We start from the raw sequence: 15,803 nt of genomic DNA, 5'->3' as shown, positions 1-15,803 counted from the left end.
GTGATGAAGACAGCCCCCTCGCCTTTGTTGGGAGGAAATGGATTAACAGTATGTATTCTGTGCACAAGTCTTGAGAGAACTGAGCTAAAATATTCCAGATTAAAGCATCCTTAATGAGGAAAAAATTGGAACACACATTAAGCTGAGAAGTCAAATCTGACTCTGAAAATGATTGGTGAAATTTTGGTGTTGGTGGCTCCATGATCAACTCTGATGTCTTTCAGACTACCCAAGCAAATTAATGTCACAGAACTTATTATCTATCTTTCTGATGCAAACCTTTATATTACTATTCCAATGTTGCTTCCTCTTAATGCTTTCTATATTTTGATACACTTATTCTAAGAATTCAAAACAGGCTTTCCTGCTCCTGTGCAATTTGTTCATTCTTATGTCTTGCGCTGCTTTCATTTAGTCACTTAGTTGTTATCGCTCCATTTCATACCCATACAATTTAGGGGGCTTTCTTAGGTGAACCAGTTACAAAGTGAAAAATATTAAATTATTTCATATCTGCTAGGAAGACTGAATTCCTTTTCCAAAAATTCAGGGTCAGTCATATTGACTTTGTATGTGAAAAATCTACTTTCATCATCTCTGTCCTTAGCTTCCTTTACTGGTCCCAGGGTGACTACTATTTTTGTCATGTCATTTTGTATCTACAAAGTCTTTGCAAGTGCTCAACACTTCCCTTCTGAGATTGATCTTCCATTTTATGGATAAGGAAGTAATTTTCTTTAGTGGATATGAAGTGATAACAAACTGTTTTTACTCAGGGGCAAATTAATATGAGAAGTTGCAATGCAGAGACTAACACTTAGTAAGTGAAAACTGAAGGTGCACTACCGTATAGGATCAGGTCCTTCGGGCAGGTTCAGTTCCACCAACTGATAGCTTAAACAGAGAGCTGTAATGTGAACTAAGGTCAAAGAGCCTCTGAGAATTTACAAAGCCAAATTTTCAAAGGGCCTTTGATCTAGTCTCCAACCATATGCAAAGCCAGGATGGGCGACTAAGCGAGCAGGCGGCAGCTCTGCACTGAGGGACACTAACTGGTGGGACCAGGCACTGGGCTGCAAATTAGGGGAAGGCAGAGGAAGACACTGGCAGAAAGGGGGAGTGATGGAGAGGGAAGTCTCTGATCATGTCTATACTGGCATATAAAACAAGGCCAGGATTTAGCATCAAACCCTGGTCTGCATCCATTAGCCATTGTAGGTTTGGCTAATATCAACTAGCACTCTGCCAGGACAACATATGGGCGTGGTTTGGGGAACACCACATACCAGGACTGTTCTCAATGAGCAGTCTGGATGCAGTCACCCTATTTTGGGCCGAGAAGAAAGCTTAGAAGTGTAGATGCAAGTCATATAGGGACACTTGCAGGGCCACAAAACAGGCCTTGGCTTGTTCTATTTTGTAATGTAGTCCTTACGCCAGGATCATGCCAAACATACTGCATCATTTGAGGAATGCAGCTATCTTGAGCAGAAGGACGATATTTGAGAAAGTGAGTGACACTGGTGAGAACAGACAGATGTTTACTGATTCAATCTTCACATGCAAAACTGTTGGTGCATGTTCAAAGTCATTTTCTGAAGATGTGCCTCTTGTTATCTTAAGATCAGTAAACAGCAGCCCAGTATATTTTCCCATTTGTTGTGACTTGCTTATCCAGATCCTCTATATATTCCAGGGACACAGTTACTAAATTTAAAGCTGCAAACAGATTTGTTCTCTCAGCACACTTGTAAGAAACATTTAATTTTACATTGCCAGTTTTCAAATATTTCTATATACTCTGGCTAGGTAAAACACTGAAGAATTGGTGTAACTTGGTGATGAATTAATGTCTTGTTCACTAGTGCAAGCTCTTATTTTCCTCTCTAGCAGATACTGGGCCAGACATTTTGGAAGAGTTTAATCAAAATCCTCATCAAAAGCCAAATGAATGGATTTTAAAGAAAGTTTAATTACAGTGGTCAAACCACCCACCATGATTTGCTTGATTTGATTAATGTAATGAGGAGCACATTTAATGAGAAATGCATTAATTCATTCAAACAAGTGGTTTTATCAGAGGTATTAAGCATCAGCCCACATTATGTACAGCAGAAACTATTATAGCAAAAATTGACCGAGGTCAAAGCAGTAGTCATGCTATAATTACAAGTTCTCATCTGTAATCTACCAGTTGAACTTGGACAGTGCTCATCATGACTGAAAAGGCAGGCTCCCCATTTAAAAAAGCCCCCAAAACACAGGGTTTTGCTTCCATTTCACAGCTGGGATTCCATCCTTTTCTTTCAGATGTTCAGAAGATTCAGGAACTGGAATTGAATTCTCTGAGCTTCAGATGGTTACACATGCAGATATTATTAGCAAATGACGAAGCAAGAGCTTGAACGACCCCTGATACCACCCCCCACTCTTAAAGGAAATGGAGTGTTTCCCATTTGCTCTCTGTTTTACCTCCCTCCTGTCCCTGAGATGTCTTTGGGACACTCCCGTTCCTAACCTGGAATAGACTGACTTTGGGGGAGAATGATTATTTTCCTTCTGGGGAAAGAAACATCTTTCTTGGAAAAGAAGAAAAATTGGCCTCAAGCAGGAAATATTTGAGAAAAAGAAGAAAGAGTCTCCTTTACACCTTGCTCTCTTCAACTGCCTTCTTTAGATAAATTTCAGACCCTATATTCCAACTTTACTGTTTCAGGGACCCTCCCCATGGGCTTTACACAGCACCCTTCACCTCTACCCTTCCTATCGGCACCCCTTTGCTGGTGTCCCCTGCTATATCACCTGGAAGTTCCTAATGCTCTTCTCTTTCATATGCTGCCCTGCCCACCATTACCTCTTTGATTTCTGCTGTGCTCCCTTGCCTTTATTCAGTCCCCAGCTTGTTATTCCTGTAGTGTCTGCACTACCTCTGCATGAGCCGCCTTTCCTGCTGCTTTGTGCCGTGTCCATATAGCACTGAAACAGCTTTGATTTTCAAGTGCTCTACTTCTAAGCCTGCTTGGCTGCCTGAGCACTTTTTTGAGCACTGTTGCACAGTGGACTTAAGCACTATCTATTTCTCAGTCTTTCATCAGCTACCACCAGCAGCTGGCAAAGGAGAGCAGCTTTGAAACTGTTCCCTAAGCGGACAGGAGGCTGGTCAAGGAGCTGAAAAGCAGAGGACAAGCCCAGTTGCAGATAGGATCCTCTGGGGGTAGGTGCATATCGACAAGCTGAGACTGGCGTGGAGGCCACATTTTATCTCCTATCACAGTAAGACACTATTATTAGGGTGCCTAAATGAAAGTAGGTGCCAAGGTCCACCTGCAGGTTTGGAAGTCTGGATCAAGACCTTCAAGAAACAAGCTGAAGTTGAGAACTAGAGGTGTCAGAAAATAGACCTAAGGGTTTATTTGCTATATTAATAGAAGATGAGCAAGAAAACCATTCCTGCTGAGCTGAAAACCATAACCCTTAGGATTATTTCTGCCACTTGCCTTTAAACCACAAGGAAACAAGAGTAAAAATTGGAATCAGAGTCCCTTGATTTTAGAGAAATCTTGGGATGTGCCTATACTTGACTGCCACACACCAACAGGAACCTGTGATATTGGCATATAAACATTTGCACAGAGGAAAGCATTAACAGTGATGACCTCATCAGTACACTCAACAAGGCTGTTCCCAAGGTAAAGACAATTCTCTCTTGGAACAAGCAACCCAAATAGCATATACAGACTCACTACAGCAGCTGCCCCTTGATGTCACATTTGGTATCCTTGAGTGGAATCTAAGTGGGAAATCATAAAACATAAATTGGTAGGAGATCATATCTTAAAATACTTTTTCCCACTATCTCCCAGCTCAGAATTCAAGCAGCAAATCAACCTTGCTAAAGTTATTATTTGAAGAAAATTTCCCAGGGACTATATTAGAGTGATAAATATAAAAATTGCAATTTATCTCCATAGCCCTCAAAAGAAACATCTTCCACAACAGAACCGTGAAACAATGGATCCTCAGCACATCCATCCCCAAATGCAGACTACTTCTTCCTATGTACCGTGTGCCCTCTGTACAGTAGTGAACTCACACTGACAATCAGTGTGCGACAGAAAAGCAGGGTTAATAACAAGAGAATGTTTCCTGAAACAGCCATTCTCCCTGTGATCATTCAGCCCTCATCCTCAAGGGAATCCTACAAAAGAAACTGGAAAGACTAAATTGGGATTAAAACTGATAATTTGATGGGACACCAAAAATTATTGATTCCAACAACAATGCTAATTTTATGGCAGATTACAATTTACCTCAGACACGATTTGCTAATCTCAGTTTCTCAGGAGATAATTACCTGCGCTTTTCTTTCGTCCTGTGTTCAGTAAAGCTGAAGACCTTATTACCACTCCTCTTACTAACATCCCCTCTGTTCCTTTCATCTCAAAGTACCTGAGTGATTAATATAATGAAACTGAACTCAGATAAATTGCTTCTGATCTTTGTTTATCTGACAGTTTGCTAGTTATGTCCCTGCTTTTGTTTTACTCCTTGGACTTGTCTGTTTTTCCGATCAGGTGTACTGATAACTGATATTGCCTCTCTCCACAGATATTCCTTCTGAGTGTTATGACTGTTCCCTCTTTACCAAAAAACCCACCAAACCAGCCTCCACTTTGGAAATATCAAGTGTGATTCCAGATACAGCTCCATTTCTGACTCACAGATTCCTTTTTGAATAGATATACAGCTTTTAGTCTGGCATTATCCGAGTTCTCAACTGCTTCAAAGAAATATTTGGGTTTACACAAAGAATAGGAACACAACTTAACTGGCTGAACATCAGTCACTACTTCTAAAAGGAAAGGAAGCATCGTTAACTCAGATCTTTCTAAAATGAGAGTGAAATATGACATGGAAAAGATTCAGGAATATACTGTTGAACACAGGGCAGTTATGCACCACCCAACACAGTCAGAGATGAAAATTTTCATTGTCACTTCTCTCTGATACTTTCCAGGTACTGAAATGGTCTTTGGCATGCTCATCACAATGATGTAGTATATTATTTGCTTCTTCCCTTCATCCATGGAGCTCAAAATACCCATAACTTTACTTCTCTGCATAACAAATTCAGTAACTTAAAGCTGTAACAGCTTGAGAAATGTTGACCAGTATCTCAGGAAGGGACTCAATATCATTTTGCCTAGGAAATTTCAGTGTGCAGTCCCTCATGAATGAAAATATATGGACCTCTAGAATAGCATGGTATATTTTAGGAAGTACTAAATAAGTAAGTACACAAAGCTCTGAGGTATCTACCACCTTCTGCCAAATACCATACACTTCCTTGGGCTTTCAGAAGTAGCAGGTATTGTTCTGTTCACAGAGCATGCAGTCCTTGATGCACACTTGGAAGTCATTCTTTGTAAACAAGTACCTAAATGTCACATCCAGGGCAGAAGTTCTACATCCTTCTTTCACCAAAAGGCACTCAGAGAAAATTGAAGACAGGATTAAGGAAAGGATTTTAAAACTTCCTCATCTTGTGAAACTAGGGGTTATCTGTGACCACACGAGACCTGCAAACTCAGCATTACCATGTACAAAGTAAATGTTTACCCCATATATATCTGTATGGAAAGGATTTTTTGCAGATCCAAAGGAAAAGCAGCCCCCCACATCTCTTCTTCCTACTCAGATACAAACAAGGATCTTGCTTCCACCAAGAAGTTTGTATCAGTGGGCTCTGCTAGGCAGTAAGGAGATAACCCTCAGCATTGATAAATGGGAACTGCTAACACAATGTTAACATTTGGTGAAAGCAAAATATTTGCAAAGAGCCTAAAAGGCTGGGCGCTTAAAGCAGCTCTCCACACTGGCTTTCCTTAGCGAGGTGCACAAGGGACGGGCACTCAGCTATCGGTCCCGCTGCTGGCTCCTAAGAGGTTGAACCCACAGTGCATGGTACCTATGTCCCAATGAGCCGTATTTTAATTCCCTTCTTGCCGTTTGGCTGTGCCACTGCAATGAAAGTTTCTGCGAGAAACTGAGATGTTTCTGGAGCAGTAAAGCAGCTTTTGCCTCTTGTGACACAGTGTTTTAATCTGCCTGTAGCACCTGCCCTGGGGCTGGTACCACCATCAGCTTCTTCCATGTACAGAGGCAGAGGGTTTCTGACTTGGCCATCTGGTTTCAGTGACCAAGAGCCCTCCATAACATCTTTCTGCACCACTGCAAATTTGCAAATCTGGGGCTGATCATTGGAAGAAACACCCAAATTTAGCCCATTAGTGGCTCAACCTCATTTCCCACCTGCGAGTGGGTAACACAAGAGCAGCATTGGGGATGGTGGAGGGGATAGGATGAAGCATGAAAACAATGTGAGATGAGGATGCCCAAGCTGGCAGGCAATGAAAACCAGCTTTCAGCCTCCTGGGCAGCTGCAGGGTCCCTCCTCAACAGCCCCATGGGAGGGAGAGGTGGCAGGAGCATGGGCCGTGGTGGGGATGCGGTGGCCCTTACCTTCTCATTCTTCCTCTCCTCAGCCTTGCTGGCAGGGCCAGGGGTGACAGGGCCACCCAGGGGCCCGCTGCCTGCCTCACCATTGAGGTGGGCTGCACTGACGTTGGGTGGGGTGATGGCGGCAGCGGCGGAGGTGAGGGGGATGAGGGGCCGGGCCCCTGGGGTGGGCGGCTGGTGGCCGTGCTGTGGGGAGACGGCGGGGTGAGGCCGGATGGCTGCTGCTGGCAGGCGGGAGGGCGAGCTGGGCGTCCGCAGGGGCGAGACCGTGGCAGTGGGCCGCTCCGGGGCCGGCACCTGGGGGTGAGCTGTGGAGGGAGCACAGAGCACGGTTAAGCCTCCCATGCACTGCCAGACCTGGTCCGTCAGTGACCATTGCTGCCACAAGGCGCCAGGCCCGACAGAGAACTAAGCTCTTAGCCTTAACCCAGGATATCTCAGTCTGCAAGTGTTTTCATCTAAATCCTAGAAATCCCCCTCCTGTCTGTGAAAGGCCTGTCTGCAGTCACCAAAATGGCTGGGCCTCCCTAGTGATGTGATTGGGAACAGCCCGGCCATCTCTGCCCATGCCTGGAAATAAATAAAAAAGCCTACTGTGTTTTTAAAATACCTTATCTCGTTTCAGCTGCGCTGTTTTCCGAACCTCCAGGACCCCCTCCTAACCTGATAGGTTTTGGAGCAACACAACATGGGACCTAAAGGGTTAGCCCAGATGATCCACACTGACCTCCAGCTGGCAATTATAATGGAAGGTCTCTAGTTTCAGCCCTAACAAAATGATCAACAGCACATCACTGTGCTGCACAAGATAAATTAAGCAGAAATCCATCAGAGGATTTCTGAGCTCAGCCTCATCTCTGCCAGCAAAGTCCCTAAGGGAATATGCAGTGCCTTTTAGTCTTGCTGCCCCTGCTGAGCAAACCCTGCCTACAAGCACTAAGAACCAGGAATTAGCGCTCATCTGTTTAAGGGTGACCATGACACACTGCCAAGGTCAGCTCTCCAGGGATTTGGAAGCCTGTTGCATGCCTTGTGTTGTAAAAATTGTGACAAAGCTCCAGGTCCTTTTCCATAATGATGTTGAATTTGACTTCCAGGTCGGTTGACTGCTTAGGTGTAACCTACTCACCCACCTCACAATAGCCTCTACTTTGGTCAGGACATTCACCTGGGATGTGAAAACATAGGATCCGATCACTACGCTATTCTCCTCTACGGAGAACAGTTCTGGGCAGCTGTCTATTCCCTTTGCAAGCTGAGCCAGGACAGCTTCATGGCTGAAGTCTGGTTGAACTACATCCATTCCTGACAAAAAGCTTTGAGTCCAACAAATCAGCTCTTTGATCAAAAAGCATTTTTCTGGAAAATTTCTGACCCACTCTGATCTGTGGTTTTCTTACAGATTCATCCAAAGGATACATTTTTACACAGGACCAGCTGGAGTTCACTCAATCTATAACTAAACAACAATGCTAAAACAGCTCAAACCACTCTTTTCTGTTTCTATGGTTAGCAGCGGCACCCACTACCAGTGATTGAAACAATAAGGATTGCCATTAATCATACTCACTACACCAGCTGAGCACTCCTGGCAGGAGGGAATTTCATCCCCCAGCCTTATGTCCTATTATCCAAAGTGATACTAAACACGATGGGCCAGTGATCATCAGATTAACAACTCCAAAGTTTACATGATTCTCCCTCACGGTAACTCCTTGACTCTATAACATCTCTTTTTATTGATGTTGCTCATAGCAAATCAACCAAACTGTGATTAACCAGCCTTGAACTTGATGTGATTTTCCCTTGTAGCATGAAGACGGGCCTAAAAGTTGTTATTACAGATGCCTTCGACTACTCTTACTATTAGTTACTATTAGTTACCATTTCTCCCTCCCTGGATTACCAAGAACACATATTGGAAAGTGCAACTCCTTTCCAGAGAGCCAGACAGGGCACCACTTGAACTGATTCCCTCCTGATTTTCCCATTTGGAACCAGTGTGATGAGAGCAATCACTAATTTACCAGGATGGCTAAGCTTGCAGGGTCAAGGTTTTGAACTACTGGTTGTAGGGAGCAATGGCTTTCCTAAATTTAGAAGAAAAGTACAAGAACAGAATGTACCTGTATCCATAAGACTGATTTGATAATCATATTAGGTACATTACATCTTTCATGTAGGACTCAGTGTTTCCAGACACAAAGGAAACAGGAAATACGAGAAACAGTAAAATAAATGGCCTGAGAAAAATCAGCTCTGAGCACAGCTCTCACATTCTATTCTGTAATTTCATCTGCTTACTGTTACAATGTATGCCTTTGCTCTGGGATCTCTGGATCTGGACTGTGCTGCATCAAACATGCTATTAATTAGCAATGCTCACTGAAGGCTATTTTTGTTCTATACCACTCATATTTCATTTTGGGTGTATTCCTACATTAGTGGCCTTGTGCAAAATTGATTTGTTACTCATGTATATTGCAAGCCAACAGAAACGTGATTTGAATACTGTGCCAGCTTGCCTCTCTTGGAAAGCTTTTCCAAAAGTCAGTGTGCATTACCCTGTCCTGCAGGACTAAAGAGACCTTTTGAGGGGCTCTGGTCCACAGGAATCTGGTGAGGACATCCATTATGGACAAAAATATTGATAATCATGAAAAATTTACTTTATCTATCCTGGCAAAGTTTTATTTAATTAAAACAACTCATTACCTTCTGGAAGGGCTGGAGAACACCACACTTAAGAGGTTTTGGAGCAGCTCTGTGGTCCCTGGATCACTCTGCCTGCCAACTCCTTGGTACTTTAAAATGTCAGAGTGACCTGGAGGAGCAATCTTAAATCAGGGAAGCTGCTGGAGGTGTAGCACAGCGGCACTGTGGAAGGAAGGTGTGGGGCATGCCAGGTGCATAGGGCAAAATGATCTGTCACCTCAGTTTTAGGGAAGTTCCTCTGTCTGTTGGAATGGGCACAGGTGGCACCAGGAGCACCCGAATGCTCCCTGAGAGCCTTGGCCAGGAGGGGACATTTCTGCCTTTGCACTGTGGGACCAGAAGGGCTTTTGGAAGGGTGCAACTTTAGGGGAAAGCAGCACTTTCTGAACTAGACAAAAAGAGGATAAATCAATTATTCCCCAGTGTGACACAGATGCCGCATAAAGTCCTGCCACTGTTTGTTGAGCAGAGGAGACTGCACTGTTCGAGATTCAGATTCACATGTATTTGATTACATTTTCTTCCCTTTGGTCTGGACTGCATAGGAGGTGAGATTAGATGGTCATAATGGTGCCTTCTGCCTTCAAAAAGCATGAATCCATGACTTACACCACAGTGTATTTCTCATTTGTGCCTGCTCTGTTTTGTATCTAAGACCTCAGTTTTCAGCAGTCACAGTCCTTACTGATCTGTCTTTGTAAACACAATGGCTCACATCCCTATAAAATATCAGAAACAAAATGTTTTAAATTTTGCTATAAAGTTCCACCACAGGATTTACTTTTACTTTATTCAACATCAGAGCTGTTTAACATCAGGGAAAGGGGAATAAATTGTACTCTAGAAAATTGTGCTGTACATCAGAAAGGGAACCTAGAAAGAACAGAGGCCCCCTGGTGTGAGAATCTCTTATTCTCATTTCAAAAAGGTGGCAGTATTTTTCAGATCCTTTTCTTTATCGCTAACACTGGGTCCTGTTCTGCCTAATAAATACCTTTCATCCCTGAAGCCCAATGAAATGCTTCTTAATTTTAAGTTGTGTATTACTTGCCCTGTGATAAGGGCAGTATTTTCCCGTCAGCAAGCCAACCGGATTCAGAACTGTTAATCTCCTCAGTATGCAGGGTGCTTGCTTTCACCCAGATAAATTGTATAAATATTTGTAAACACTATAATCTGTTTCAGCTGTAGCAACAGAACAATCTGATAAACATAACGTGGTTCCCAGAGATCAATAGAAGCCCATAAATATTACAAGCAAATAAAACATACTCTATTCCACATTGACTGAGCTGTGACTAAAATAAGAAAGCAAGCTGTGGCGATGGGCAGATTCGAGAGGCTTGAGCTCGAGGGGTATGACATCAATCCTGCTGATGCAGGACGAGAGGCACTGGCGGGTGTGCACACGTACCCATCTGCATGGCGTTGCGGGTCTGGCTGGCTGGCTGCTGAGCTGAATACCTCAAGCAGTTATTCAGCTGAGGAGAGGCTGCCTGTAGCTGGGGATGCGTCTGGGGAGCAGTGATGGGAACAACCGGTCTGACAGCTGTGGAGGTGTTGGTGTGGCCAGCCCCAATGGGGTGGATGGCTCCTGGGGCTCCTTTTGTTGTTGGAACTCCCGCGGCTCCACTGTTCCTCGGCTGCCCAGCTCCCACCGGTACCCTGCAAGGAGACAAGGTACAGCATAAGCAAGCTTGCAAAGACCCCAATACACAGCCATGATGCTGATAAGCACCCCCAGTTACTTAGGGAGTTTAACATGATATCCTCTCAGGTATTAAAGTAAACCAAGATATAGAGATATATGTATCTTTATAGGACACAGTTGTAAGCATGCTGGAGGACATTTGCACCCCTTTATCCTATGAGAAGAAGTGCAGGGCAAAAATGGAAAAGATAATTTTTTGCATCACTTTTTTTCTTAAGCTACATTTCTGTCTGAATAGCTTCTAGTAAAATCACAAATCTAAATTCAGAAGAAATGGATATCTCCCAAATGTCATTTTGTGTGCCAGAGGCTCTTTTACAGGCACTAATGGAGTGATAATTAAAACAGACTCAGAGATCTTTTCTTAGGACCAAACCTGCATACAACCCCACAGGGAGAAAAAAAGATGGATAACACCAAATCTGTGTGTGGCTGTTGACAGAGACTGAAAAGCAGCAGACTTGGCAGGGCTTGGCTTGGCTGAACACTTACTCTACTGATGTAACCAGCCCTAGCTTAGACTTGCTAAGGAAATGCAAAAGGGAAGGGAATGCAGCTTACCTTACTGAAAAGGAAATCCAAACAATAATCGACCCCTTTTTCACTGCTCACTTAAGTTGTATGCATATGAAATTGTATTTCATCTGAGTGGCTTCCCTCAGAGTGAAGGAACAAGGCTCTTTCTCCTATGCAATGAGTTCAGCCTACAGCAGGTCTTGGTCCTCTTACCACTGAGCTAGAAACTCTCTGACCAGGGCAGGAGGACACTGGGGAGGACAGAAGGACACCAATGAACAAACTCAGCTGCTGCTCAGCAGCTCGGTCTTTGAGTTTCTTACTCAGGTTCCTGGGTAATTTCCTTCCCCAGCAGTAGATGCCATGAAACAGAGGGATCATTTTGTCCTGTTCTCCTCTCCCGGGCTGCTCCATGTGCCAAGGTCCTCCTCCAGGAAAGGAAAGCAGAGGGGATATGATGCAGAACAAAGTATGGTGGAGGAAAGGGGAATGAGACAGTGCAGGGGGTTAGCAAGGGAGGAGAGGATAACAGAAAGGCTACAAGACCAACCTATGGGGGGTGATACTGTGAGAACTTCTGGGGCCCCAAAACTGTTGTGTGGGAACACAGAGAGGAGAAGAGCAGAAAGAAGGAGTATGCTGAACAATCTGGTCTGATTCAGAGGACAAGAAAGACAGAAGTAACCCTAAGAAAAGAATGGAAAGGGGAAGAGCCAAAAGAGAGATGGAAAGAGACGGAAAGAGACCAAAACACAGGCTGGAAGATATGGTCCAAAAGTGCAAAAGAGAGCCATCCCCTCTGCCCAATCCCTCCTCCCCCCAAAATCACAGGAGGAAAAAACACTGTGGTGTCATTGACTTGACTCATCTCATGGTGCAAGGTTTGCTTGGATTACATTCTGCTAAATGAATCTGACTTTTTTTTTCTTCATTTTTTTTTTTTTTTTCATCAGCCTCCAGGTAGGGAAAAGCTGGGAATCCCACCAGATGGAAATCTTGACTGTCTGTCATCTGCTGTGAAGAGCTGGCAGGGTAGCAACAAGGTTCAGCTGGAGCTGGCTTGGCCATCTGCACTAGATTGAGTTTGCCAGAAAAGTACACCTAATAGTCCACTGAGAGCTGTGTTCAGGCAAACATACACACCGACAGGTAAAGAAACTATCTGTAACTCCCACAGAGCTGGACAGATGTTGGATGTGGCAAATTTTCTCTGCTGCTTTGTGCCTGTCTGTCCATCTAAAGGGTCTTGTCCTTTTTCCACCATGCTCTGCTCACACATGTGCTTTGGCAGACTATAATATCTAGTTCAGTGTTATTAAATTCATGGGCAACTTGTTTTTCTTGGGTTTTGTAGGGAGTGGCAGAAAAACATGTATGAATCTAATACTCTGCTTTGCTGTCAAAGGGGAACAAAGTAAGTTGAAAGTGCAGCAAATAGATTTTGTTGCTATCAGATTTTTCTTGCTGCTCTCACTGAGGGTAATTTACACAAGAACTTAATTAGCTCACAGGATCATAAATATAATCATAAAGCTGCTTTCAGGTTTTGTGAAAAGCACTTTTGCCCTTTAGCACTTCTCTCTGTCTTGTTCTAGCTGTGACACGCTGCATTTAATAAAGTCTTGCTGATTCAGATCACCAACCCTTCAGCACAAACTTCTTTACTAATTAAGAGCTGAAGAGGCAAGGAGTGAAGGCAGCCAAGGGTCTCTATAAAATCAGGTAAATACATTTAGGTTGATGAACAGTGAAGAACCCATGAATTAATGTGGGTCTTTTTACTGAAATGCAATATTAGGACTGTCAGCCGGCTTAGTTATCATCTTCTAATCTGCTCTTAACTTTTGGTCTTGCTCAGTCCACATATTACAAACTTGACATAAACTGAAGGTGGAACAAACCTGAATCAATTCTTCAACCTCAACACTGAGTTATGAGGTGCCTTTCTCTGGAGAGGTGTGAAAGATGGTGGAGACTGTGTGCATGTGGGAGGAGAGAGAGCATATGAGGAGTGAGTTTGGTATGCAAACCCATGGTTGATGTAAAGGAGATATGGGCATACACATGGCAACATTCACCTGCAAGGAGCACGTGGGGCAAAACAGTCTGCGACACACTGATGAACTTTCTCCTCAGCTTGCAGACTGTTTCAGTGGGCTCTAGATCGGAAACAACCTTTGATTTGGTGTTGTCCAATACCGAACTCTGACAAATGGCATTCCTCCCCAAACATGCTATTCTTTCCTTTTCTCATCTTCTGCAACTGAGACAGAGGTCACTAAAATCAGACAATTTACTGAACTCTCCTACCAATTCTGAATTTTAACAGTTCAAACAATAGTCCAGATCCAAACAATCCAAGATTTTTGATTTAAGAAAAGCAAAATCTACAAGAGCTACTGAGAAGCAAGACACAAGCATTCCTTATTTTGTTTATTCCCATTACATGTCCAGTAGTTGTATAACAATAAAAAGATCACTAGCCAATGGATTCTTTACAATAGTAAAACCTGGGCTCATCAGACTTTGTAAAGTCAGAGGTTGTAAATGCTATCATCTAACACAACTAGTGAAGTCTTCTGAGAACATGGGTAACTCCAATGCTACAACCGTCAGTTTCATTACCCAAGTCTGCAATGCCACCAGAAAATTTCTGGAAGGAGAATGTGATTTAAAAGCAGAGCTACATTATTTTCAGCATCCTCCAGATGCAGAATCCCTCTCAGCCCCAGCTCAGGCATATCCATCTTGGCCACTGGTCCTCACCTTGAAACAGGAGTCACGTAGTTGCCTGGGAAGACGCCAGACATCCCACTCCTCAGAGATGTCCCCTTGAACCAGCCGTCCTGGCACTTCTCAATGACCCGGTACATCTCACCTTTGCGGAGCTCCAGCTCGTCATTCTTCTGAGGCTTGTAGGCATACAGGGCTAGGTAGCTGCGGGGAGAGGTCACACAAGAAGAAAGCACACAGCTGATATTAACCACCACCTGTCCCGCTTTGACTCCAGCCCCACAGAGGAGAAAGTGGGCAGAAACACTGCTCAGAAAGGCTGGTTAAAAAGGGACATCATTACAGCACATAAAACAAGGAATGGCAGAGACAAGATCAAGTGGATGCTAAGACAATAAAGGAATAACTGATCAGATTAAAGGGAGGAGGTAATTTAGAAATTCATAGGACATACTTCTCACTCAGGGCACAACCAAAGCAAAACATTGACACAAAGCAGCACTGAAGTTAAGGACTTCGCAGCAGTTTCAGAAGGATAAGGCAATTTCAGAGACAGCCTGAGTAACCAGGACTTGAGTAGGAAGGCTTTGCAAAGCCTAACATCTGGATGAAGTATATATTCATATGCTTCAGGGTGTGAGCCACCTTTACTGTGGATTTTCAGGAGAAACCTTCCTTATGGGTAGGCTACTTCAAAAACATTTAAGGCAGCTTTTCTTGCAGCTTTCTTGGTGTTATTTATACTGACCAGTTTCAGAAACAATAAGCCAAACTGTTCTGACCTGGCATGGTAATTTTTGCATTATGTGGGTAAAACAAGAAGTGACAGAGGGCCAAATTCTGCAAGGGGATTTTTACTTAAGTAAGTGAAGTGGTAGAATTTGGCTTTGGATGTTTTGCATGCAAGTTTTCTAATAAATCTTTAATAGAGGACGTAATATGTAGAACTCTTTATTTATTTAATTACAGCTTTTATTTATTCCCTTTGTTTAGAATCTTCCTTTTATCTCTCTTTTGTTCTTCCGTTACTACTTCAGGGATGTGTCTGATGTTGTGAAATGACTACAACTTGAAGTCCCTAAAGATATCCCCTCTGTATAGAGATATACTTGTTGAAAATTAAGTGTGATTGCTTGCACTTTGGGGAATAATGGAAAGTTGGGATAGGATAGCAAAAGTGCACATGCAGAACAACACTTTCTTTGTAAATACCAAAATTTTTTGGTGCTGTTGCCTTTCTACAAATGCAAAAATGGATTTCTGGTAATTCTTGATCAAGATTGTACCTTCCTGAGTTTTTTTGTTTGTGCTTTACAGGCAGTGCAGAGAGATTAGGACAAATGGGGAAACACTTATAGAAAGTGCATTTACACTACAAAGTGCAGCAGAATGCTCTTAGGCTCGGGGGGTGGGTGAGAAGAAGCTTGCTGCCCACCTTATAGCAGCGAACCAGAGAAATAATGAAAACTATAACCATTGTGATTGTAGACTTGAAGCCAATAAAACTGATACATGGCTTTTTACTTCTGCTCTCCAGGAAATATAATTGAGGAATAAATCCTGTTAGTTTTCCTGATTCTACTCCTTTATGGTAGCAGTAGATTTCCTT

The 15,803-nt window shown here is 43.2% G+C and overlaps 1 protein-coding gene across 1 annotated transcript in view; it reads right to left on the bottom strand.

The window, feature by feature from the left end:
- The window catches only part of SH3RF3 (SH3 domain containing ring finger 3), a 257,874-nt gene that overhangs the window by 29,418 nt on the left and 212,653 nt on the right, over nt 1-15,803 (bottom strand). The window contains exons 6-8 of the mRNA XM_074859161.1: nt 14,228-14,398; nt 10,649-10,899; nt 6,523-6,827 (exon numbers count right to left, since the gene is read on the bottom strand). Coding sequence (XP_074715262.1) covers nt 6,523-6,827; nt 10,649-10,899; nt 14,228-14,398 — 727 coding nt within the window. The remainder of the gene's footprint in view (nt 1-6,522; nt 6,828-10,648; nt 10,900-14,227; nt 14,399-15,803) is intronic.

The sequence above is a fragment of the Strix uralensis genome, chromosome 2, assembly GCF_047716275.1.
Source record: "Strix uralensis isolate ZFMK-TIS-50842 chromosome 2, bStrUra1, whole genome shotgun sequence".
In the NCBI taxonomy this organism is placed as follows: Eukaryota; Metazoa; Chordata; class Aves; order Strigiformes; family Strigidae; genus Strix; species Strix uralensis.
Note: the sequence above shows the minus strand (reverse complement) of the source record. Positions and strands in the feature narration are given on the sequence as shown.